The sequence below is a fragment of the Hemitrygon akajei genome, chromosome 4, assembly GCF_048418815.1.
Source record: "Hemitrygon akajei chromosome 4, sHemAka1.3, whole genome shotgun sequence".
Lineage (NCBI taxonomy): Eukaryota > Metazoa > Chordata > Chondrichthyes > Myliobatiformes > Dasyatidae > Hemitrygon > Hemitrygon akajei.
In genome coordinates, this window is record NC_133127.1 from 195,823,240 (window position 1) to 195,850,344 (window position 27,105).

Below are 27,105 nucleotides of genomic sequence, written 5' to 3' on the forward strand. Positions count from 1 at the left end.
TTCCACATTTCATTTAAATACATTATTTGCTACTCAGTTAAACAACAGTTTGTCTATTTAAAACTACTTCCATAAAACTTGGGCTAATTGGGGAAGTCGTTTAATTGGGCTTAAATTTACTGGTCCCCAAGTGTCCCGATTAACCAGAATCTACTTGTATATATTTTTATTTTTTTATTTTTTTTTATTAGTTTTTCAAAACATTTTACAAAATTAAAAACCCCAAATCCCAATGAGGAGCATTAATACAGAGCAAGGTTAAGCATACAATAACAATATGCTACACAGGAAGAGAATTTAACAAAAAAGCACCTAAATTAAAGACAAGTGAGCTTAGTGTCCTCCCCAAGCCCCACAACACAAGAAAAAAAAACAATTCCAGACCAACCTCCACACAATATAGAGAGTATAAGTCCGGACAGTCAAACTCCCAGACTGTAAATACACTTAGCAACAGAGGATAATAATGCCTACTACCAGAAAAAAAAGGGAGCTGAAAGCAAGGGACCGAAAAGAAAAAAAAAACCCTAGTCAAGAGGAAGGTTATGAAAGTACTCGATAAAAGGCCCCCAGACCTTATGGAACTTTAAATCCGAATTGAGAACTGAATAATGAATTTTTTCGAGGTCCAAGCAGGCCATAATGTCGTTAAGCCATTGCGCATGAGTGGGCAGGGCAACATCTCTCCATCCAAGGAGGATCAAGTGTCTCGCCAGGAGAGAGGCAAAGGATAATATTCGGCATTTGGTCGGACCCAGACATAAATCTGTCTCGCCCCAAAAACCGAACAGAGCAATTAAGGGGTTTGGTTCTAGGTGCTGATTCAGAATACCCGATAGTGTAGTGAAGACATCTTTCCAGAATTTCTCCAAGCTAGGACAGAACCAGTACATATGGATGAGAGAGGCCACGCCCCTCTTGCATTTATCACAGAGCGGACTAATGCCAGGGTAGAATCGAGATAGTTTAGATTTAGACATATGGGCTCTATGAACAATCTTAAACCGTAAGAGACAATGGCGAGCACAAAGAGAGGTTGAGTTAACCGATTTGAGAACTGAGTCCCAGCTCTCCTCGGATAAGGAGATATTTAAATCCTGCTCCCAGGCCATTTTAATTTTATCCACAGGGGCCCGTCGTAAGGCTGCTAGTTTATCTTGGATAATTGAAATTAAACCTTTACCTAGTGGATTAATGGAGAGAAATAGGTCCATAGCATTTTTTGCAGGCATTTCAGGAAAGTTAGGAATTAAAGGAGCAGTAAAGTGTCGGATTTGGAGATATCTGAAAAAGTGAGCGTTAGGCAGGTTGAACTTAACAGAGAGCTGTTGAAAAGAAGCGAAGCGGTTATCAATGAAGAGATCTTCAAAATGTCTAATGCCCTTCCTGTACCAAACATGGAATGCTGAATCGAACGTGGTAGGTAAAAAAAGGTGATTATGTGCGACAGGGCTAGAAATGGAAAACCCCTGGAAACGATAGCATTTCCTGAACTGAGCCCATATACGCAAAGTGTGTCTAACCAGAGGATTAGCTATTGATCTGGGCAGACTGCTAGGGAGTGCAGAGCCAAGAAGTGCAGATATAGATAATTCTTTAGTGGAGCTCAACTCCATTGCCACCCAGTTAGGGCACTCGGGTTGACCGTGGAAGAAAGACCAGAAGGCAGCACAACGTATATTAGCTGCCCAGTAATATAAGCGAAAGTTAGGTAAAGCCATGCCACCCTCTTTTTTAGATTTTTGGAGGTGGATTTTATTAATTCTAGAGCGCTTATTCTGCCACAGATATGACAAAATAATAGAGTCTAAGGAATCAAAAAAAGATTTAGGAATAAAAATTGGGATAGATTGAAATAAGTATAAGAATTTGGGGAGAACATACATTTTGACAACATTGATACAACCTACCAAGGACATAGATAGAGGTGACCATTGTACCAGACTCTGTTTTGTAGCATATGAAAGGTTGACAAAGTTTTCACAAAAGAGATCTTTAAACTTCCTTGTGACTGTAATTCCAAGATAAGTAAATTGATTATGGACTACTTTAAAAGGGAGATCTCGAAATATTAGTTCTTGTGCTTCTTTATTAATTGGGAAAAGTTCACTCTTATGTAAGTTGAGTTTATAGCCAGAGATCTGGCTAAACTGGTCAAGAAGTGAAAACATTAGAGGTAAGGATGTAGACGGATATGAGAGAAAGAGTAGTAAGTCATCAGCATAAAGAGAGACTTTATGTTCAACACCCCCTCTCCAAATCCCGGTCAGTTCAGGACATTTTCGAAATGCTATCGCCAGAGGTTCTATAGCCAAATCAAAGAGAAAGGGACTTAAGGGGCATCCCTGATGGGTGCCACGTTTGAGATTGAATACTTGGGATTTCTGAAAGTTAGTTAGAACAGAAGCAGTAGGACACAGGTACAGCAATTGGATCCAAGAGATGAAACTTTGGCCGAGGTCAAATTTTTCTAAGACTGCAAAAAGGTAGTTCCACTCTATACGATCAAATACTTTCTCCGCATCAAGGGAGATAACACATTCTGGAGTCCCAGTTGGAACTGAGTATAAAATATTAAATAGACGCCGAATGTTAAAAAAAGGGAGACGGTTTTTAATAAAGCCTGTTTGGTCATCAGAGATAATGGAGGGAATAACTGTTTCTAATCTATGAGCCAACACTTTAGCTAAGATCTTTACATCAACATTGAGCAGAGAGATCGGCCTGTACGAGGAACACTCTGTTAGGTCTTTGCCCTTTTTTAAAAGAAGAATAATAGATGCCTCATTGAAAGAGGGTGGCAATTTGCCGTAGTTAAACGAATCAGATAATACTGAAAGTAACTGAGGAGAAAGAAGTGAGGAGAATGATTTATAAAATTCTACAGGGAACCCATCAGGTCCAGGAGATTTCCCTGAGGACAGTGCAGAAGTTGCAAAAGATATTTCTTCTAGTGATATAGGCGCATTAAGTTTGGCTTTGAAATCAGATGAAAGTGAGGGGATATTCAGATTCTGTAAAAATTGATCCACAGAGATATTGTCATTCAGGGATTCAGAGGAATAAAGCCGAGAATAAAAATTTTTAAATGCGTCATTAATTTCTAAATGATCCGATGTAAAGTCTCCGTTCTCCTTCCGGATCTTTGTAATATGTTGTTTGGCTTTGGAGCGCCTCAGCTGATTGGCTAGGAATTTACCAGACTTATCCCCATGAATGTAAAAGCGGCTCTTGCTTTCGAGAAGTTGGCGTTCGACAGGTTGAGTGGACAGAAGGTTAAATTTAGTTTGGAGTTCAACGCGCTTCTTGTATAATTCAGGGTTCTTAGTTTGGGCATATAATTGATCCACATCTTTAATCTGGTTAATGAGGTCTGCTCGATCTGCACGGGATCTTCTATTGAGATTTGCCGTGTAAGAGATTATTTGACCCCTCAAATATGCTTTCATGGCATCCCAGACAATCTGGGATGGCACTTCAGGTGATGTATTAGATAGATAGATAGATAGATACTTTATTCATCCCCATGGGGAAATTCCAACTTTTTTCCAATGTCCCATACACTTGTTGTAGCAAAACTAATTACATACAATACTTAACTCAGTAAAAAATATGATATGCATCTAGATCACTATCTCAAAAGCAATAATAATAGCTTTTAAAAAGTTCTTAAGTCCTGGCGGTAGAATTGTAAAGCCTAATGGCATTGGGGAGTATTGACCTCTTCATCCTGTCTGAGGAGCATTGCATCGATAGTAACCTGTCGCTGAAACTGCTTCTCTGTCTCTGGATGGTGCTATGTAGAGGATGTTCAGAGTTATCCATAATTGACCGTAGCCTACTCAGCGCCCTTCGCTCAGCTACCGATGTTAAACTCTCCAGTACTTTGCCCACGACAGAGCCCACCTTCCTTACCAGCTTATTAAGACGTGAGGCGTCCCTCTTCTTAATGCTTCCTCCCCAACACGCCACCACAAAGAAGAGGGCGCTCTCCACAACTGACCTATAGAACATCTTCAGCATCTCACCACAGACATTGAATGACGCCAACCTTCTTAGGAAGTACAGTCGCCTCTGTGCCTTCCTGCACAAGGCATCTGTGTTGGCAGTCCAGTCTAGCTTCTCGTCTAACTGTACTCCCAGATACTTGTAGGTCTTAACCTGCTCCACACATTCTCCATTAATGATCACTGGCTCCATATGAGGCCTAGATCTCCTAAAGTCCACCACCATCTCCTTGGTCTTGGTGATATTGAGACGCAGGCAGTTTGAGTTGCACCATATCACAAAGTCCTGTATCAGTTTCCTATACTCCTCCTCCTGTCCATTCCTGACACACCCCACTATGGCCGTGTCATCAGCGAACTTCTGCACATGGCAGGATTCCGAGTTATATTGGAAGTCTGATGTGTACAGGGTGAACAGGACCGGAGAGAGTACAGTTCCCTGCGGCGCCCCTGTGCTGCTATTAGTGTTAAAATAGAAGGTTATCTGGTCTTTAATAAATTTTACGAAATCATCATCCGATAATAAAGTTGAATCGAACCGCCAGTGTTTGTTCCTCTGAGGGAGACCGGGAAAGTTCAGAGAGAGGGTAATTGGGGCATGGTCAGAAATCAGTATACTCTGATAGTCACAAGTGTGGGCAAATGGGATAAGTTGGTTATCGAGTAGGAAATAGTCAATTCTAGTGAAGGTATGGTGAACATGTGAGAAAAAGGAATAATCTCTCTCCGTAGGATGGAGGAAACGCCATATATCAGAGATACCAAAATTAGAGAGAAACGACTGAATAGCTAAGGCAGATTTGGTAGGTGATCTGGTAACAGAGGACGATCGGTCCAGTTTAGGATCCAACCAACAGTTAAAGTCACCACCCAATATAAGAGAGTATGAGTTTGTCTGGTAGTGAGGAAAAAAACCGTTCAAAAAAGTTAACATCATCAAAGTTGGGGGCATACAGGTTTGCTAGTGCAACTTTAGTGTTATATAGTTTACCAGAAACAATAATAAAACGGCCATTTGTGTCCGATATTTTATTATGGAGTTCAAAAGGAATATTTGAGTTAATAAGAATGGAGACTCCCCTAGCTTTAGCGGCAAAGGATGAGTGAAAATGCTGACCCGCCCACTTGGACAGAAGCCGGGAGTTATCGAAACAACGAATATGAGTTTCTTGGAGGAAAGCAATGTCAGCTTTGAGTTGTTTAATATGTGAGAATACCTTCCTCCTTTTAACAGGGTGGTTCAGTCCCTTTACATTCCAGCTCACGAATTTAAGTGCACTAGCCATTATCAATTACTAATGCATAAAAGGCAACAGGCATATAAAAAATCAAGCGGTACAATAGCAGTCTGGGAGCAGAGATGTAAACATAGATTCGTAAGGTCAAAATATAAACATGTCCTAAACAATAAAGAAATGTTGGAACTGGAAAATCCACCCCACCCACACAACCCAAAACTAGATGGCTACCAAAACAAGTAGCTAGCTCTACCAGAAAAATTAACCCAAATACAACTTCCAGATCTGTGTCATTGACAGCAGTTCCGTATAAATGCTATAACAAACAGTAACTAGTTTATGCACTAGAAAACATAACTACAGATTAGAACACCTTCTGCCGAGATATACAACTTAATACAGAGCGAATCGGAAGAAAACCAAAACTAACCTACCCGTGAAATATTATAGAAGAATAAAGTAAGAGAAAGGGGAAAAAAAAGGTAAGAAGGAAGAAGAAAAAAAAGAGGAAGGGGAAAATTATAAATTCAAGACGAGTATTTATCAACCGTTTACCGAGAAGGGAGAAAAAAACATTCAGAGAATGGAAAAAAAAAGGGGATGAAGAAAAGAAAAAGATAAAATAAATAAGTATTTAAAACAGAGGAAAAATAAATCAGCTGTTGAACTGTGAACCGACAAACAGGGAGGCCTTCACTAAAGACTTCAAACCTCCAAAACAGGTTAGATTTAGTTGTAGAACTCTGTAGGTAAAGTTATACAGAGGTAAAAATAGATTACACACACACCAAATCCCGGGAGAGATTGTCAACAGCCTTTAGAGTTTCAGTGAATAATGTCTGAGTGATTCAAGTGAATTCCGAGTCCAGAGAAAGTAATTTTACTACGAGGAATACTTATCCACCATTTTAGGAGGTCCGATCAGATTCCGAAGATGACTGGATAGCCGGAAGACTTGCCACAAACGCTTCAGCTTCCCTCGCTGATTTGAACCACTTGAATTCCCCGGTATTAAACTTGATTCTTAGGTCAGCAAGATTACGAAAGGAAGGTTTGAAACCACGATCAAAAAGCACTTTCATTACGCCTTTATACTCAGCGCGCATCTTTAAGGTCTGGGGTGCAAAATCTTCCACAAAGCGAATGGTTGTATCCTGGAAAGAAAAAGAGCCTCTGCGACGTGCCTCCACAATCAGACTGTGTTTTACCTGGTATTGATGGAAACACAAGATTACTGGTCGTGGACGGGATCCCAGAATTCCGGGAGAAACATGGACTCTGTGTGCCCGTTCCAGCTCGGGCGGGTTTGGAAGCAGATCCTTCCCGAATATCTCGCAGAGAAACTCGGCGAAAAACTTCACGGTTGGTCCCTTTTCAGTCGCCTCTGGTAATCCCAGAATTCTGATGTTGCAGCGTCTGCTGCGATTTTCGAGATCCACCATTTTGGAAAGAAGTTTATTAGATTTTTCCTCTAAGCTGGAACAGAGAGTCTCCAAGTATCGAACCCGACTTTCTAAAGCTTCAGAAGTCGAATCGATGCGAGATAAGTGTTCAGCATGTTTGTCCACTTTATCGTTGATCCGATCCAGTTTCTCTTCTAACTGTTTGAAAGCGGTTTTAATTTGCTTTAAGATTTCGTCTCGGAGATTTTCAAGCGCCTCCATCGTCACGTCCGACGAGGTCATAGTTTCTTTTCTCCCGGATTTAGAACTCTTGCTAGACATTGTAGGTTAGATATATTCACAGGCAAGTAAGAGATACCGAAATAATTCCTAACTAAGCTTTATAAAATGGAGACATTTAGTGCAAAGGTAGCGACAGTAACGGAACAAAAGTTCGGAGCAGCTAAGCGATCGCCATCTTACCGGAAGTCCCCACTTGTATATTTTATGAGTTTTTAAAAAATGTATTGCACTGCACTGCGGCCATAAAACAAGAAATATCATGGCATGCAGTGATAATAAATCTGATTCTAATCCTGCAATGCAATGTACCTGAGGTACATTCTCACTGTACCTCAGTCCACATGACAATAATAAGCCAATTTACCAGCTCACAGAACTATCTCATTCCCCACCAACCTTTCCCCCTCCCACAGCGGGCAGTTAACCCTCCCACCCCACTCGCCTCTGGGTCGTGGCAGCAGGGTGTACGGGCAAACACGACACAGTTCAGCACCCAAGTGACGATAATAAAACCATTTACCTTTTTTTGTTTTACACTGACTTCCAGTTCTCAGTTCCCCCTCGGGAGGAAGCATCCCCTCCACTCATAAGGCCTGAGGACCAGAAGTTTGTGTCGGGATCAGGCTTCTGTGAGCCAGATGCTGACTTCACAATTCCAACTACTTTATGCAAGTTAAGGGGAAAATAATAAACTTAAAACCCAAGTGCACAGGAAATCCACTTCAAGTCTGTTTCACAACTTCCTTCCCTTTTTACTCGGTCTACAACTGAGTGGTACTCTCCCTAACAGGGACTTAAAACCGCAGCTCCCGTAATGACAGCAGAGATTGAGAATGAAAGAGGGCAGAAAGGCCCAGCAAACGGCTGTTGGTGCTAGTGAGGGACGGGCTGATGTCCGGATTTTCACAGTGGAAAGGCAAACACAAAACCAAAACAGGATAACCGGATCATCCGAAGAAACTGGCAAAACAGAATAAACAGGAATCTAAAAATGCTCTCCGCCTACTCGAGCGGGAAGTGGATTGTGAAAGGTGGGGCTGATGGGAAAGTGAAAGAAAAAAAATGACCCAGGGATGCAGGCGGCAAAGTGATTTGAACGTGGGAGGATTTACGGCAGACTCCTCCAAGGGTTTTCAGCAGAAGAAGGCAGTGTCACGCTCGCACAACGGAGGGCACAAGGCTTCACAGTGCCGGCTGCAAGATTGGGGTTCACTTCCCACTGCTGTATGTAAGGAGTCTGCACGCTTCCACCACGTCCACGTGGTTTCCTCCGGGTGCTCTGGTTTCCTCCCACATTCCAAAGACGCACCAGTCAGGGTCAGCAAGTTGTGGGTATGCGATGTTGGCATCGGAAGTGTGGCAACACTGTGAGCACATCCTCAATATAAGGAACACATTTCACTGTGTGCTTCAATGTGCATGTGACAAATACAGCTCATCGTTATCTATAACCAGATGGGATCAGCATTGGTGAAGGGGAGATATCAGAAAGTTGAGCAACATTTCTGGCAGATTTAGATTCACAATCAGCACAGAAACAGGCCCTTCAGCCCATCTAGTCCCTCCTGGGCCATTTAAACTGCCAACTTCCATTGTCCTGAACCAGCACCATAGTCCTCCATATGCCACCCCCCCCCCACCGTCCAAACCTCTTAAACGATGAAATCGACCCCGCATCCACCACTTCTACTGGATCCACACTCTCACCATCCTCAGAGAGAAGAAATTCCCCTTAAACATTTCACCTTTCACCCCTAACCCATGACCTCTGGTTATAGTCCAACTCAACATCAGTGGAAAAAGTTTGCTTGCAATAACCCTATCTATAACCCCTCATAATTTTGTATACCCCATCAAATCTCCCCTCATTCTCCCATGCTCCAGGGAATAAAGTCCCAACCTTTCTCAATAACTCAGGTCCTCAGGTTCCAGCAATATCCCTGTAATTTTTCCTTGCACTTTTTCCAACCTTATTTACATCATTCCTGTAGGTAGATGACTGAAACTGTACTCAATACTCCGAATTAGCCTTCACCGATTTCTTATACAACTTGGTCCATGCCACCTACGCTAATCACGCTTGGTGGCATTTGGCCCACAACCCTTAAACACTCCCATCGTGTCTGCCTCCACCACCGTCCCTGGCAAACTTCAAGACATGAACTCAGTGGCCACATTATTAGGTGCCTCCTGTATCTAATGATACTATATATTGTACTTAAAAACACACACAGTGCTGCAGGAACTCAGGAGGTCAGGCTGCATCTATGGAAAAGAGTAAAAAAAATTAGTGTGGCACGTGGCCAAGTGAATAAGTTGTTGGTCTAGTGATCTGAAGGTCGCTAGTTCGAGCCTTAGCTGAGGCAGCGTGTCGTGTTAACCACACATTGCTCTGTGACGACACCGGTGCCAAGCTGTATGGGTTCCAATGCCATTCCCTTGGACAACATCGGTGATGTGGAGAGGGGACTTGCAGCTTGGACAAATACAGGTCTTCCATACAACCCTGCCCAGGCCTCAGTCATCATCGAAAATCGATGGACAGCCGAAGAAGATGGAAAAGAGTAAACAGTCGATGATTTGGGCCGAGACCCTTCATCAGAACTGGAGAAAGACTGAGGAATCAGTGTTAGAAGGTTGGGCGGAGGGGAGAAGAAATACAAGGCGATAGATGAAATGGGGGGGGGGGGGGAGAGAGGTTAGGTAAAGAGCTGGGAAGTTGATTGGTGAAAGAGATAAAGGTTAGGAGAAGGGAGAATCTGATAGGAGAGGACAGAAGACCATGGAAGAAAAAAGGGGGAGGAGCACTAGAGGGAGGTGATGGGTAGGTAAGGAGATAAGGTGAGACTGAGAGATGGGGATGGGGAATGGTGAGGATGGGGTGGGGGGCCATTATCGGAAGTTCAAGAAATCAATGTTCATGCCGTCAGGTTGGAGGCTACCCAAACAGAATACAAGGTGTTGTTCCTCCAACCTGAGTGTGGTCTCATCACGACAGTATAGGAGGTCATGGACTAACATGTCAGAATGGGAACGGGAAGTGGAATTAAAATGGCCGGCAGGAGATCCCACTTTTTCTGGTGGATAGAGCATAGGAATTTGGTGAAACTGTCTCTCAATCAGATATCAACAATATACAGGAGGCACACCAGGAGCACCTGATACACTAGATGACCCCAACAGACTCACAGGTGAAGTGTCGCTTCACCAGGAAGGACTGTTGGGGCCCCGGATGGTAGTGAGGGAGGAGGTGTAGGGGCAGGCACAGCACTTGTTCTGCTTGCGAGGGTAAGTGCCAGGAGGGAGATTAGTGGGGAGGGACGAACGGACAAGGGAGTCACATAGGGAGCAATCCCTGCGGAAAGCAGAAAATGGGAAAGGGAGGGAAAGATGTGATTGGTGGGGGGGAACCCGTTGGACGTGGCGGAAGTGCTGGACGTGGAGAATGATGGGATGGTAGGCAAGGACAAGAAGAAACCTACTGCAACGCAACTCCCTTGCAAGCAGAACAAGTACTACACCTGCCCCTACGCCTCCTCCCTCATCACCATTCAGGGCCCCAAACCCTCCTTCCAGGTGAGGTGACACTTCACCTGTGAGTTTGCTGGGGTCATCTACCCTATCCAGTGTTCCCGATGTGGCTTCCCGTCCTGATATAGACTGGGAGACCACTTCACCGAGCTCCATCTGCCAAAAGAAGCAGGATCTTCCACTACCTCAATTGTACTTCCTATTCCAGTATGTCAGCCCACGGCCTCCTCTACAGTTGTGATGAGGCCACACTCAGGTTGGAGCAGCAACACCTCATGTTCAGTCTGGATAGCCTCCAACCTGATGGCATGAACTTCAACTTCTTGAACTTCCGATAATGTCCCCCACCCATCATTCTCCATTCCCATTTACCTCTCTCACCTCATCTCCTTACCTGCCCATTACCTCCCTCTGGTGCTCCTCTCCCTTCCTTTCCTTCCCTGGCTTCTGTCCTTTCTACAATTCCCTCTCCTCCAGCCCTTTGTCTCTTTCACCGATCAACTTCCCAGCTCTTTACTTCACTCTTCTCCCCTCCTGGTTTCACCTTGCATTTCTTCCTCCCCTCCTACCATCTTCTTACTCTGACTCCTCATCCTTTTTCTCCAGTCCTGATGATGGGTTTCGGCACGAAATGTCGACTGTTTACTCTTTCCCATAGAAGCTGCCTGGCTTGAGGAGTTTCTCCAGCATTTTGTGTGTGTTGCTTGGATTTCCAGCGTCTGCAGATTCTCTCCTGCTTGTGATTAGAATACAGCACTTAATAAACTGGTCACTGAGTGTATGTTCATGGTCTTCTGCTGCTGTAGCCCGCACACCTCAAGATTCATTGTTGTGTGTTCAGAAATACTCTTGTGCACACCAATGTTGTAACGTAATTATTTGAGTTACTGTCACCTTCCTGTCAGTTTGAACCAGTCTGGCCATTCTCCTCTGAGCTCTCTCATTAACGAGGCATTATTGCCCACAGAACTGCCGCTCACTGGATGTTTATTGTTTTCACACCATTCTCCGTAAACTCTAGAGAATGGATCTGGTGCTACTTTAATTTAGTTTTTTAATTTAATTTTAAGGCACAATTAGGGTTTAGGGCAATGGATAACAGAGCCACTATCTACCATCGCCAGTTACTGCTACAATACAGAGATCGCCCAAAAACAAACCTTCATGAAGATCTGCTGGTTAGATTGCACGACCTCGGCTTACTGAGGGAACTGGGCCTGCAGTCCTCGGAGTCGCCTGATGCTGGTGGCTGGAGTTGGGGACGTTGAAAGCTGTGTGCCAGGAAGCGGAAACGAGGCGAGCGGGCAGGAGTCCGCGCCAGGAAAAAAGCAAGCCCTAGCCGGCCGGCTCTCCCATCCGTTCTGCTCTCCAATGTCTGCTTGCTGAGGGAATCGGGCCTGCAGTCCTCGGAGTCACCTGATGCCGGTGGCCGGAGGTGGGGACAGCGTACGCGGTGTGCGAGGAACCAGAAATGAGGCGAGCAGGCAGGAGTCCGCGCCAGGAAAAAAGCAAGTCCTAGCCGGCCAGCCAGCTCTCCCGTCCATTCTGCTCTCCAATGGACATTCAATTGGACTACATCTGTGGCAACGAAATACTTGGCAGGAGTACAGAAACGGACGGAAACCCGGACGCCGCCATTCAGCTGTTTATTTATGTAACAGATTTTCCCCCAAGCCATCCGATACCAACCTACTGCCCTCTGCTGTACCTATTGTCTTGTTTATTATATATTGCAATGCCTGCACTGTTCTGTGTGCTTTATGCAGCCCTGGGTAGGTCTGTAGTCCAGTGTAGTTTTTGTACTGTTTCATGTAGCACCATGGTCCTGAAAAACATTGTCTCGTTTTTACTGTGTACTGTACTAGCAGTTATGGTTGAAATGACAATAAAAAGTGACTTGACTTGAGCAGGGTTCCCAACCTTTTTTTTAATGCCATAGAGCCTTACCATTAACCAAGGGGTCCATTGGCCCTTGGATGGGAACCGCTGCTCTAGAGACTGTTGTGCATGAAAATCCCAGGAGATCAGCAGTTTTTGAGATACTCAAACCTCCCTGTCTGGCACCAACAATCATTCCATGGTCAAAGTCACTTGGATCACATTTCTTCCCCATTCTCATATTTGGTCTGAAAAACTGAACCTCTTGACCATGTCTGCATGCTTTTATGCATTGAGTTGCTGCCACATGATTGGCCGATTAGATATTTGCATTAATGAGGTGTACCTAATAAAGTGAACTGAATAAATATCAGCGATAATAAACCTTATTCTGATTATCTATCTACGCCTCTCAATCTTATAAACCTCCATCAGATCTCCCTTCAGCCTACAGAGAGAACAACCCAAGTCTGTCCAACCTCTCGCTATAGCACACGCTCTCTAATCCAGGCAGCAAGCTGGTGAATCTCCTCTGCACCCTCTCTAATCCAGGCAGCATCCTGGTGAATCTCCTCTGCACCCTCTCTAATCCAGGCAGCATCCTGGTGAATCTCGTCTGCACCCTCTCTAATCCAGGCAGCATCCTGGTGAATCTCGTCTGCACCCTCTCTAATCCAGGCAGCATCCTGGTGAATCTCCTCTGCACCCTCTCTAATCCAGGCAGCATCCTGGTGAATCTCCTCTGCACCCTCTCTAATCCAGGCAGCATCCTGGTGAATCTCCTCTGCACGCTCTCTAATCCAGGCAGCATCCTGGTGAATCTCCTCTGCACCCTCTCTAATCCAGGCAGCATCCTGGTGAATCTCCTCTGCATCTTCTCTAATCCAGGCAGCATCCTGGTGAATCTCCTCTGCACCCTCTCTAATCCAGGCAGCATCCTGGTGAATCTCCTCTGCACCCTCTCTAATCCAGGCAGCATCCTGGTGAATCTCCTCTGCACCCTCTCTAATCCAGGCAGCATCCTGGTGAATCTCCTCTGCACCCTCTCTAATCCAGGCAGCATCCTGGTGAATCTCCTCTGCACCCTCTCTAATCCAGGCAGCATCCTGGTGAGCCTCTTCTGCACCCTCTGCAAATCCTTCCTGCAACAGGGTGAGCAGAACTATCCGCAATACTCCAGATGCAGCCCAACTAGAGGTTTTTTAAAGCTGCAACATGTTTTACACTGCATCTGTGACATATCTAACTGATCACTAATGCAACATCCACTCCCACAACTTCGTCTCTATATTTATCTCCTCTCACTTCTCTTGGCTCCAATGAACAAGCTTCCTCTCAAGCAGTAGAAGACGGCTAACGAGTTACATTACAACCACGAACATCACTTTATGTGTTTGTGGTTTAGTGTAGTGCACCAGAATAACAAGTTAACTGGGGTGAAATAGACAGCAAAAGCTCACACAATACTTATAGGGGAAGGTTGAATAGGTTTGGACTTTATTCCCTGGAGATTTGATAGAGGCATACAAAATTATGAGAGGTGTAGAGAGTATGAATGCAGGCAGGCCAGAAGTAGAGGTCATGGGTCAAGGGTAAAAGGTGAAATATTTAAAGGGAAATCGAGAGGGATTTCTTCACTCAGAGGGTGATGAGTGTGTGGAACAAGCTGCCAGTGGAAGTGGTGCGTGTGGGTTTGACTGCAACATTTAAGAGAAGTTTGGGTAGGTACACTGATGGGAAGGGAATGGAGGTCTATGGTCCAGGTGCAGGCCAATATGACTAGGCAGAATACTGTGGCATGCAAAAGTTAGGCACCCCTGGTCAAAATTACTGTTACTGTGAATAGTTAAGTGAGTAGAAGATGAACAGAAGTATTAGAGTTAAAGATGAAATATTCTTTTCAACATTTTAAACAAGATTAGTGTATTATTTTTGTTTGTACAATTTTAGAGTGAAAATAAGGAAAGGAGAACCATGCAAAAGTTTGGGCACCCCAAGAGATTTGAGCTCTCACATAACTTTACCAAGGTCTCAGCCCTTAATTAGCTTGTTAGGGCTATGGCTTGTTCACAGCCATTGTTAGGAAAAGCCAGGTGATGCAAATTTCAAAGCTTTATAAATACCCTGACTCCTCAAACCTTGTCCCAACAATCAGCAGCCATGGGCTCCTCTAAGCAGCTGCCGGGCACTTCAAAAATTAAAATAAACGATGCCCACAAAGCAGGAGGAGGCTATAAGAAGATAGCAAAGCGTTTTCAGGTAGCCGTTTCCCCAGTTCGTAATGTAATTAAGAAATGGCAGTTAACAGGAACGGTGAAGGTCAGGTTGAGATCTGGAAGACCAAGAAAACTTTCCGAGAGAACTGCTCGTAGGATTGTTAGAAAGGCAAATCAAAACCCCCGTTTGACTGCAAAAGACCTTCGGGAAGATTTAGCAGACTCTGGAGTGGTGGTGCACTGTTCTACTGTGCAATAGACAATAAGTGCAGGAATAGGCCATTTGGCCCTTCGAGCCAGCACCGCCATTCACTGTGATCATGGCTGATCATCCACAATCAGTACCCAGTTCCTGCCTTCTCCCCATATCCCTTGATCCTGCTATCTTTAAGAGCTCTATCTAACTCTTTCTTGAAAGCATCCAGAGAATTGGCCTCCACTGCCTTCTGAGGCAGAGCATTCCATAGATCCACAACTCTCTGGGTGAAAAAGTTTTTCCTCAACTCTGTTCTAAATGGCCTACCCCTTATTTTTAAGCTGTGGCCTCTGGTTCTGAACTCCCCCAACATCGGGAACATTTTTCCTGCCTCTAGCGTGTCCAATCCCTTAATAATCTTAAATGTTTCAATCAGATCCCCTCTCATCCTTCTAAATTCCAGGGTATACAAGCCCAGTCACTCCAATCTTTCAACATATGACAGTCCCGCCATTCCGGGAATTAACCTCGTGAACCTACGCTGCACTCTCTCAATAGCAAGAATGTCCTTCCTCAAATTTGGAGACCAAAACTGCACACAATACTCTAGGTATGGCCTCACCAGGGCCCTGTACAACTGCAGAAGGACGTCTTTGCTCCTATACTCAACTCCCCTGGTTATGAAGGCCAACATGCCATCAGCTTTCTTCACTGCCTGCTGTACCTGCATGCTTACTTTCAGTGACTGATGAACAAGAACACCTAGATCTCGTCGTACTTCCCCTTTTCCTAACTTGACACCATTCAGATAGTAATCTGCCTTCCTGTTCTTGCCACCAAAGTGGATAACCTCACATTTATCCACATTAAACTGCATCTGCCATGCATCTGCCCACTCACCCAACCTGTCACCCACCCTGCATTCTCACAACATCCTCCTCACATTTCACACTGCCACCCAGCTTTGTATCATCTGCAAATTTGCTAATGTTACTTTTAATCCCTTCATCTAAATCATTAATATATATTGTAAATAGCTGGGGTCCCAGCACTGAGCCTTACGTTGTGGTACCCCGCTAGTCACTGCCTGCCATTCTGAAAGGGACCCGCTAATCCCTACTCTTTGGTTCCTGTCTGCCAACCAATTTTCTATCCATGTCAGTACCCTTCCCCCAATACCATATGCTCTAATTTTGCTCACTAATCTCCTATGTGGGACCTTATCAAAGGCTTTTTAAAAGTCCAGATACACTACATCCACTGCATTTTGTGCAGCGACACCTGCACAAATATGACCTTCATGGAAGAGTCATCAGAAGAAAACCTTTCCTGCATCCTCACCACAAAATTCAGCATCAGAAGTTTGCAAAGGAACATCTAAACAAGCCTGATGCATTTTGGAAACAAGTCCTGTGGACTGATGAAGTTAAAATAGAACGTTTTGGCCATAATGAGCAAAGGTATGTTTGGAGAAAAAAGGGTGCAGAATTTCATGAAAAGAACACCTCTCCAACTGTTATGCACGGGGGTGGATCGATCATGCTTTGGGCTTGTGTTGCAGCCAGTGGCACGGGGAACATTTCACTGGTAGAGGGAAGAATGAATTCAATTAAATACCAGCAAAGTCTGGAATCAAACATCACACAGTCTGTTAAAAAAAAAAGCTGAAGATGAAAAGAGGATGGCTTCTACAACAGGATAATGATCCTAAACACACCTCAAAATCCACAATGGACTACCTCAAGAGGCGCAAGCTGAAGGTTTTGCCATGGCCCTCACAGTCCCCCAACCTAAACATCATCGAAAATCTGTGGATAGACCTCAAAAGAGCAGTGCATGCAAGACGGCCCAAAAATCTCACAGAACTAGAAGCCTTTTGCAAGGAAGAATGGGCGAAAATCCTCCAAACAAGCATTGAAAGACTCTTAGCTGGCTACAGAAAGCGCTTACAAGCTGTGATACTTGCCAAAGGGGGTGTTACTAAGTACTGACCATGCAGGGTGCCCAAACTTTTGTTTCGGGCCCTTTTCCTTTTTTGTTATTTTGAAACTGTAAAAGATGGAAATAAAAATGTAATCTTGTTTAAAATATTAAAGAAATGTGTCATCTTTAACTTTATGCCTTTTGGAAATCGGGTCATCTTTTATTCGTCTAGCTATTCACAGTAACAGAAATTTTGACCGGGGTGCCCAAACTTTTGCATGCCACTGTAGTATTTCTGCACGAACTAGATGGGCTGAAGGGCCTGTTTCTAATGCTGTAGTGTTCTATGACTATGACAGAAGTACCAGGTAGCCACTGTCACCTCATTCGAGGCTCAGCCTGGCACAACACCCCAGAAAGGGAGAGGTTAATGAGGAGAGCTGTAGCGCAATTTCACAAGCTTAGTGGAACTTTACAGAATGCAAGAGCGTTAGCTCTGGATCTGACCCCATGTCAGTTGGGAACGGCAAAAACCACGGTTAACACTCGGGAAAGGACAAATCTCATGTTCCCCCTTTCCCACCCTCTGCTCTGTCTTGCTCCAACCACAAAAACGCCATGGCCAAGAAAGATCACCAGCGCCTCTGCTTCCTCCGTGGCCCTCCCTCCCTCCCCCCCCCCCCCCACTGACCCTCACCAATTCTTATTGAAGCACCGCAGAAACCATTCTGTCTGCATGCATCATCACTTGGCAAAGGCAACTGTCTGCCCGCGTTCTCAAAAAACTGCAGAGACACACAGGTGGATATCAGCCTCCCCTCCATGGACTCTGTCTACACGTCTCACTGTCTCAGTAAAGGTGCAGCATAACCAATGACCCCACCCACCCTGGACATTCTCTCTTCTCCCCCATCGGGCAGAAGATACAAAAGCCTGAAAGCACGTACCACCAGGCTCAGGACAGCTTCTATCCCAATGGTACAAGAATATTGAACAGACGCAAAGTACGATAAGATGGACTCTTTACCCCTCACAGGCTACCTCGAAGCCTTCACACCTCATTGTCTGTCTGCACTTTCTCTGTAACGGTAACACTCTATTCTGCATTGTTACTGTTTCACCTTGTTCTGCCTCAAGGCACAGATGTATTAAATTGGTCTGTCTAAACAGGATACAAGGTTTTTACTGCATCTTGGTTCAATATGACATAGGAGCAAAATTAGGCCCTTCAGCCCATCGAGTCTGCTCTGACATTCCATCATGGCTGATTTATTATCCCTCTCAACCCCATTCTCGTCTTCTTATCATAATCTTTGACGCCCTTTCTAATCAAGAACCCATCAACCTCTGCTTTAAATATATCCAATGACTTGGCCTCCACAGCCATCTGTGGCAATGAATTTCACAGATTCATCACCAACTGGCTAAAGAAATTCCTCCTCATTTCTGTTTGAAAGGGACAACACGCCATTCTGAGTCTATGCCCACTGGCCCTGGACTCCCCCACTCCAGGAAATATCCTCTTCATGTCCAGTCTATCTGGGCTTTTCAATGTTCTAATGTTTCAATAAGCTCCCCCCTCATTCTTCTAAACTTCAGTGAGCACAGGCCCAGAGCCAAACACTCCTCATATATTGACAAAAAAACCTACAGATGCTGGAAATCCTGATGAAGGGTCTCAGCCCAAAACGTTGACTGTACTCTTTTCCATAGATGCTGCCTGGCCTGCTAAGTTCCTCCAGCATTTTGTGTGCGTTGCTCCTCATATGTTAATTTTCATTCTCTGAAACCTCCTCTGGAACCTCCCTAATGCCACCACAAATTACAGGAGACACTCCAGACAACTGAGACACACTGAAGCACCAAAAACAACTGAACTCCACCCAGCCTAATCATCAAATGTATCTCACCACAATGGGTAGATGGACATTCAGATTTCTGTCTGCTGGCAGCCCCAGTGAATCTTAACCTGATACCAAACATGAAAGGAGAGTTGTGGACTGTGTGCACTCACATCACCACAGAGAAAGAATGGATTCCTGAAGGGGCGCAAGGAGGTAGATGTTGAGAAGTTTTGGTTGGGGGATTGAGTTCAAGAGCCACGAGATAACATTACAACTCTAAATAAAAACGCAAAATGCTGGCAGAACTCAGCAGGCCAGACAGCATCTATGGGAGGAGGTAGTGACATCGTTTCCGCCCGAAACCCTTCATCGTCGACACTACCTCCTCCCATAGATGCTGTCTGGCCTGCTGAGTTCTGCCAGCATTTTGTGTTTTTATTTATTTCCAGCATCTGCAGATTCACTCGTGTTGCGTTACAACTCTAAACTCCGCTTAGACCACTCTTGTATATGGTGTTCAGTTCTGGTTGCCTCATTATAGGAAGGATGTGGAGATTAACCAGGATACTGCCTGGATTAGAGAGCATATTTTATAAGGCTAGGTTGAGCAAGCTGGGGCTTTCCTCTTTGAAGCAAAGGAGGATGAGACGCAACTTGAAAGAGAAATGGAAATGAGGAGTATTAGAGAGAGTGGACAGTGAATTTCTTCCTAGGGTGGAAGAGGCTTATGAAAGGGGGCATAATTTTAAGGTGATTGGAGCAAAGTATCGAGATAGACAGACAGACAGATACACACACACACACACACACACACACGTACAGAACACTGCCTGGGGAGTTAGAACACTGCCTGGGGAGGTAGGGACAGATACGTTCACGACATTTCAGAGACTCTTAGATGGGCACGTGGATGTTGGAAAAATGGATGGCAATGTGGGAGGGAAGGGTTAGATTGATCTTTGAGCAGGTTAAGGGGTCAGTACAACATTGTGGGCCGAAGGGCCTATAACATACTATACTGTCATATGTCTAATTTCTTCTGTCAGGTGGTGGGTGGATTCCTTTGCCCCCAAGCCCAAGGGTGGTAAAGGCTGGGTATTAGATTTAGTGAAGGTGAAGATTGATAAATATTTGAGTACATCTACACGAAGCACTGTCACAGGAAAGCAACATCAATCATCAGGAACCGCCTCCCAAACCCCACCACCCAGGCCATGCTCTCTTCTCACTGCTGCCATCAGGAAGGTGGTACAGGAGCCTCAGGACCCACACCCCCAGGTTCAGGAACAGTTATTACCCCTCAACCATCAGGTCCCACACCCCCAGGTTCAGGAACAGTTATTACCCCTCAACCATCAGGTCCCACACCCCCAGGTTCAGGAACAGTTATTACCCTCAACCATCAGGCTCCTAAACCAAAGGGGCTAACTTCACTTGTCTCATCATTGTAATGTTCCCAAAACCTATGGACTCACTTTCAAGGTCTCTTCATCTCATGTTCTCGCTATCTATTGCTTATTTATTCATTATTATTATTTGTTTATTTGGTAATTGCACAGTTTGTTGCTTTTTGCATACTGGTTGAACTAAAGACAAAGGATCTTTCATTGATTCTGTTATGGTTATTATTGAGTATGCCCACAAGAAAATGAATCTCACGGTTTGTATGTGGTGACACATGTGTACCTTGATAATAAATTTGCTTTGAACTTTGAATTGCAGGTTCTGGCATAGAAGAAAGATTGAGGTCGGCATTGATCGGCCATAGTCATCTTGACCGACGGCCAGGCTCCGAGTTCCCCATGTTCTTGTGTCAGCAAGTGGGAGGAGACAGGATATTCAAATGAAAGGTTTCCTATGGTGAGCAATGCTGGAATGGGGTGTAGAATTGTTACTTTCCTTGCAGTTTAACTTTATACTTGCTTGTGTTTTAATAAATCACCTATAAACATGTGGGGTATATGAGAAGTCCAGGAAGGGGTTGCCTCTCTGGTGAAGGGGCTTGTCATGTCCATTCTGGGGCAGCTCACTCAGTTCTCACCTGTGGCTGTGTTTGCACGCAACAGCAGCCGCGCCCCGGCACACCGTTTCCATAGGCGGGTTAACCAGATGAGAGTCGCCACGGGCCTCCTACCCCAGTGAGATAGGGACATCCCTGTCCTAGCATGCAAAGTCAGCTGTGGACTGTGCAGATAAGATCTACAGTGAGATCTAACGGGCAGGGAGATGGGTCTACAACGCTCCGTGGAGAGCAAAGGGCATGACCAGGCACAGAACACGTCATGGTCATCCACTGCGACCAATACCCCAGTTATAACGACTACTGGATCTGGACTTCTGAGGCCGCGAGAGTGGAACTGTCCCGTGCAATGGCATTTCCACTTTAAAACCTCGCCCTCACTGGTGTCCTGTCACTGTGACAAACACCACCACAAAACGTACGGGTTGTGTCAATGACCAACACAGTCCGAGGATTGCGCTGGGCAAGTGTGGCCACACTTCCACTGGCAACGTAACATGCTCACTACTCACCGAGCCCAACCCGTACGTCTCTGCAAACCGGTAATCACTGAGCCTAATTCGTACGTCTCTGCAAACCGGTAATCACTGAGCCTAATCCGTACGTCTCTGCAAACCGGTAATCACCGAGCCTAACCCGTACGTCTCTGCAAACCAGTAATCACTGAGCCTAACCCGTACGTCTCTGCAAACCGGTAATCACCGAGCCTAACCCGTACGTCTCTGCAAACCAGTAATCACCGAGCCTAACCCGTACGTCTCTGCAAACCGATAATCACTGAGCCTAACCCGCACGTCTCTGCAAACCGGTAATCACTGAGCCTAACCCGTACGTCTCTGCAAACCGATAATCACTGAGCCTAATCCGTACGTCTCTGCAAACCGGTACTCACCGAGCCTAACCCGTACGTCTCTGCAAACCAGTAATCACTGAGCCTAACCCGTACGTCTCTGCAAACCGATAATCACTGAGCCTAACCCGTACGTCTCTGCAAACCGGTAATCACTGAGCCCAACCCATACGTCTCTGCAAACCGGTTACAGTTGGACAATGAACAACTGCTGGGAAGCTCAGCAGCTCAAGAAGCTTTTGTCGGGGGAAAGTGAAGTGGGGACGTTTCCGATCGGGACCATACATCAGGATGAGAGTGGAGGGGGAAGATGATTGGGAGTAAGGGGAGAGGCAAGTCAGGAACCGGTAGGTGATAAGTGAGGGATAACCACCATTTACATTTAATTGTTCAGTGAATTTTCCAATAATTATGATACAGTTCCTTCTGTTTTTTTCTAGAAGCTTCTTAGTTTTCAGTAGCAGGTGTCACACTGCATGAATCCTGCCACTTCATGGGTTAGTTGTTATCACTGGAATTTTGTCACCACTTCTCTGAGAATCAGACGACCACGACTGCTTTTTTTTTCCTTTGTTCTTTCTTGCTTGCTTTCTGCTTTTGTAACATTAAATTAAAAAGCCAGAAGCAGTAAGCTTTACTCCTCGTTCTTCACTTTCAAAGAACATTTGGATCACAAAAGCATCAGGGTCCAACACAGGACACTGTGGGACCACCACAACTACCCATGGGAGGATGTCTGCCATCTTCTTCCAATCTAGTCTAAACAGGACCACAGACCCACATTGGAGCCATATCCCAGAAAGAGGCCCAAATGAAACGCCAAGCATCGCGTGACCCATCCACACTAATCCAACATCACTCTCCCCACATTCCATAAGACATAGGAGCAGAATTAGTCCACTCGACCCATCAAGTCTGCTCCGCCATTCCATCATGGCTGACAATCTATTCCTCTCAACCCCAATTTCCTGCCTTCCTCTTGTCACATTTGATACCCTGATAATCAAGAACATATTAATCCCCACCTTAAATATACCCAACGACTTGGCCTGCGCAGCATCCTATGGCAATAAATTCCACAGATTCACCACCCTCTGGCTAAAGAAATCCCTCCTCATCTCTGTTCTAAATAGTCATCCCTCTATTCTGAGGCTGTGACCTCTAGTCCTAGATCCACCCACGAAAGGAAACACCCTCTTCACATCTACTTTATCCAGACCTTTCAATTTTCAACAGGTTGCAATAAGAAACCGCTCATTCTTCAGAACTCCAGCACGTACAGGCGCAGGGCCATCAAACGTTCCTCATGTTATCCCTTTCATTCTGGAATCATCCTTGTGAACTTCCTCTGGACCCTCTCCAATGCCAGCACATCTTTCCTTAGATAAAGGGCCCAAAACTGCCCACAATACTCCAAATCTGGTCTAACCAATGACTTAAAGCCTCAGCATTACATCCTTGCTTTTGTATTCGAGGCACCATCCTGGTGAACGCCAACACACTCGGCTGGCAACTTACCCCTGCGGCGGATTCTTGTCCAGCCACCCGGCTTTGATGAGAGGGCAGAGCTGACTCGTGTCCATGGTGCGGCTGGAGGGAGGGGTCGAGGAGATCGGGACTTCAGCCGGCCTCTTGGAGGGACTGCTCTCCTCCTCGTCCGCTGCCTCATCTTCCTGCAGCGTGGCCAGTCCAAGGTTGTCAGAACTGGAGCACAGGTGAGGCCTGAGAGAGATGGGAACAGAAAAAATATAAAATTATAGCAGAGTACAAACCCTTCAGCCCACAATGCTATGCCAACCTTTTAACCTGCACCAAGATCAATCTAACCTCTCCATAAGACATAGGGACAGATCAGGCCATTCAGCCCATCAAGTTTGCACCACCATTCCACCACAGCCGATTTATTATCCCCCTCAAACCCATTCTCTCGCCTTCTCCCCATAACCTTTGGCACCCTGACTAATCAGGAACCTTTCAACCTCTGCTTTAAATTTACCCACAGCAATCCGTGGCAATGAATTCCAGAGTCTACTGTTAAAAGAAATTCCTCATCTCTGTTCTAAATGGATGTCCCTCAATTCTTAGGCTGTGTCCAGTGGTCCTAAACTCCACCCCCCCCTCCACATTATAGAAAACATCCTCTCCACATCCACTCTGTCTAGGCCTTTCAATATTCAATAGGCTGCAATTAGATCCCAGAACCTGAGTACAGACCCAGAGCCATCAAACACTCCTCATATATTAACTCTTTTGTTCCTGGAATCATTCTTGTGAACCTCTTCTGGACCTCTTCCCAATACTAGCATATCTTTTAATGGATAAGGGGCCCTTCCTGCCCGCATAACCCTCCACTTTTCTTTCATCCATTTGGCTAAGAGTCTCTTAAATGTCCCGAATGTGAGGAAAAAATATAAAGATTATCTTACTAAAAACACAAAATGCTGGCAGAACTCAGCAGGCCAGACAGCATCTATGGGAGGAAGTAGTGACAACGTTTTGGGCCGAAACCCAAGATTATCTTCATTTGTTACTTACATGGAAACATGCAGTGAAGCGTGTTGTCCAGGCCAGGGACAGAAGGTTAGTGTAAATGTCTGTGAGTGAGAGAGTCTGGGCCTGTCCTGGGGTTGGGAGGCTGCCTGTGTGTGTGAGAGGGTGGGAGAGTCGGTGGGAGGGTGGGAGGGTCGGTGGGAGGGTGGGAGGGTCGGTGGGAGGGTGGGAGGGTCGGTGGGAGGGTGGGAGAGTCAGAGAGTCGGTGGGAGGGTCGGTGGGAGGGTGGGAGAGTCGGTGGGAGGGTCGGTGGGAGGGTGGGAGAGTCGGTGGGAGGGTGGGAGGGTCGGTGGGAGGGTGGGAGAGTCGGTGGGAGGGTGGGTGAGTGAGAAAGGGAACGTTTTGCCGTGGGGTTGGGAGGCTGCCTGTATGTGTGAGAGGGTGGGAGAGTCAGAGAGTCGGTGGGAGGGTCGGTGGGAGGGTGGGAGAGTCGGTGGGAGGGTGGGAGGGTCGGTGGGAGGGTGGGAGGGTGGGAGGGTCGGTGGGAGGGTCGGTGGGAGGGTGGGAGAGTCGGTGGGAGGGTCGGTGGGAGGGTCGGTGGGAGGGTGGGAGGGTCGGTGGGAGGGTCGGTGGGAGAGTCGGTGGGAGGGTGGGAGGGTCGGAGAGTCGGTGGGAGGGTGGGAGGGTCGGTGGGAGGGTGGGAGGGTCGGTGGGAGGGTGGGAGGGTGGGAGAGTCGGTGGGAGGGTGGGAGGGTCGGTGGGAGGGTGGGAGGGTCGGTGGGAGGGTGGGTGGGAGGGTCGGTGGGAGGGTGGGTGGGAGGGTGGGAGGGTGGGAGGGTGGGTGGGAGGGTGGGAGGGTGGGAGGGTCGGTGGGAGGGTCGGTGGGAGGGTCGGTGGGAGGGTGGGAGGGTCGGTGGGAGGGTGGGAGAGTCGGTGGGAGGGTCGGTGGGAGGGTCGGTGGGAGGGTCGGTGGGAGGGTCGGTGGGAGGGTCGGTGGGAGGGTCGGTGGGAGGGTCGGTGGGAGGGTGGGAGAGTCGGTGGGAGGGTCGGTGGGAGGGTCGGTGGGAGGGTCGGTGGGAGGGTCGGTGGGAGGGTGGGAGGGTCGGTGGGAGGGTCGGTGGGAGGGTGGGAGGGTCGGTGGGAGGGTCGGTGGGAGGGTCGGTGGGAGGGTCGGTGGGAGGGTCGGTGGGAGGGTGGGAGAGTCGGTGGGAGGGTGGGAGGGTCGGTGGGAGGGTCGGTGGGAGGGTCGGTGGGAGGGTGGGAGAGTCGGTGGGAGGGTGGGAGAGTGAGAAAGGGAGTATTTTGCTGTTGTCATTGTTCTATTGTGCTGTTCTGCTGAACACTGTGGGCATGCTGTGTTGGTGTTGGAATGTGTGGTGACACTTGCCGGCTGCCCCCAGCACATCCTCTTGCTGTGTTGGTTGTTAACACAAATGACACATTTTCCTGGATATTTCGATGTTCACATGATAAATAGATCTAAATCTGAATCTACACTTAATGGCCACTTTATTAGGTACATCTGTACTCCTGCTTGTTAATGCAAATATCTAATCAGCCAATCATGTGGCAGCAACTCAATGCATAAAAGGGTGATTCTTGAATTAGAATAACTTTTCTGTCCCTGGGGTAGATTTTCAAGAAAAAAAAGTGTTTTACAAAAACAAGTACTGTAGTTTTAAAAGTTAAGTAATAGTAGCTCTAAACTTTTTTCAGTATGTTTCATAAATAATATTTTCTTAATTTTTAAGTTAAAAAATTGAATGTGCCAGAATTTCATTATTTTGGGTCTGTCTTCTACCCAGACTCTATAACTTTGTCTCTAAAATAAAGTAATAAGCATTAAATTCATGAAACCTTTTATTTGTATTTTTTCACAAGAACTTTTAAAACACATGTCAAATTCATGTGGGGGGTTTTTCTGTCAAATTCATGTGGTTTTTAAAAAAAAATACAATTTGTACATTTTTTAGGACCAAGATCTGCTATCCCCAACACTTCCGTCATTACCAACACACATTTTAGAGACCAATTAAGTTTCTTCAAACAACTAGTAATCTGGTTGCCGTGGAAATGAGAAGTGACAGGGGAGCAAGTGACTGTCACGGCAAAAGGATGACGTTTTGATGTCCAGAAATGAGAGCAATTTAAAGATTTATACGTCCTGATCTGAGACTATGCTTATCACATGTTATTACAAAGCAACTTCCTATTTGAGTACTTTAACTGAGAAATAAATAACTTCACTTTACTCCTGTATATTTAGATTACAATCACAAACTAGCTATCCGGTTGAGTTAGCAAGTGCAAGACTTAGCCAGTTTTTTTCCTTTAAAAAGTGAGAAACGTCTACACCGTGGCATGCCTTTACCATCACACAACTGGCGGTGAAGTTGTCAAAATGGCCCCAAAAATCATCAGCAGACCGATCAAAAAAGAATGCAGACACAATTAAAGACCCAGTGATACAACAGCGGTACCTTGAAAGAGAACGAGAGAGATACGAAAGAAGGGAGACAGGAAAACTTCAGATCATCTCACAATTACCAAAGAGCAGAGACTGAAAGACGACAATGGAGATTTAATCGAAGAAACTCAAGGGCCGTTGATAAGGGAAGATAGACAGTGCGAAGTTTTATAGCAGAGACTATCTCCAGTAGACCAGGGGAAAGAACTGAATGACATCCATCTTCCTGAGGCTTCACCTGTGCACGAATGGAGAGTGTAAGAAGGCGTTTTAAATTCCAAGTGTTGATTCCAAGAGTTATTGGGATTTCTGTGAATATTTCATAAGTCTTACTCATAAAAACATGTACGTAGAGAGTTGAGAGTTGTTAAAAAAGTGTTCTCTCTCATGAACAACTGAAAAATAATTACCTCTATTTTAATTGCTGCTTATTACAGAGGTGGGGAGGGTTAGGCAGACGTTTAGTTTGCATTTTTGTTCTTTTTTTAAAAAAACAAGACAAAACAATTCCTAGTTCAGCTCGCCTCCCTAGGCTCCTGTTTCACATGGATGTTTTTAATGACGTTCTCTGGATGCCTACCTTAAAAACTGTCATCTCTTATGGAATTCTGTTATATAGTGCAGACTGCAAGGATGTGTTTTAATTGTTAAGTGTTGCTTCTTCTTTGTCAGAGTTAATGTTAAACTAAAACCACTGCTTGTCAATGTCAAATGTATTTTGTCATTACCATCACAGCGCATATTTTGATGGGAAATAAAG

The 27,105-nt window shown here is 45.7% G+C and overlaps 1 protein-coding gene across 5 annotated transcripts in view; it reads right to left on the bottom strand.

Annotated features, from left to right (window-relative positions):
* The window catches only part of LOC140727089 (arf-GAP with Rho-GAP domain, ANK repeat and PH domain-containing protein 1-like), a 287,466-nt gene that overhangs the window by 88,341 nt on the left and 172,020 nt on the right, over positions 1-27,105 (bottom strand). For all 5 annotated transcript variants that reach the window (XM_073044336.1, XM_073044338.1, XM_073044337.1 and 2 more), the window contains one exon: positions 22,907-23,110. In XM_073044336.1, coding sequence (XP_072900437.1) covers positions 22,907-23,110 — 204 coding nt within the window. The remainder of the gene's footprint in view (positions 1-22,906; positions 23,111-27,105) is intronic.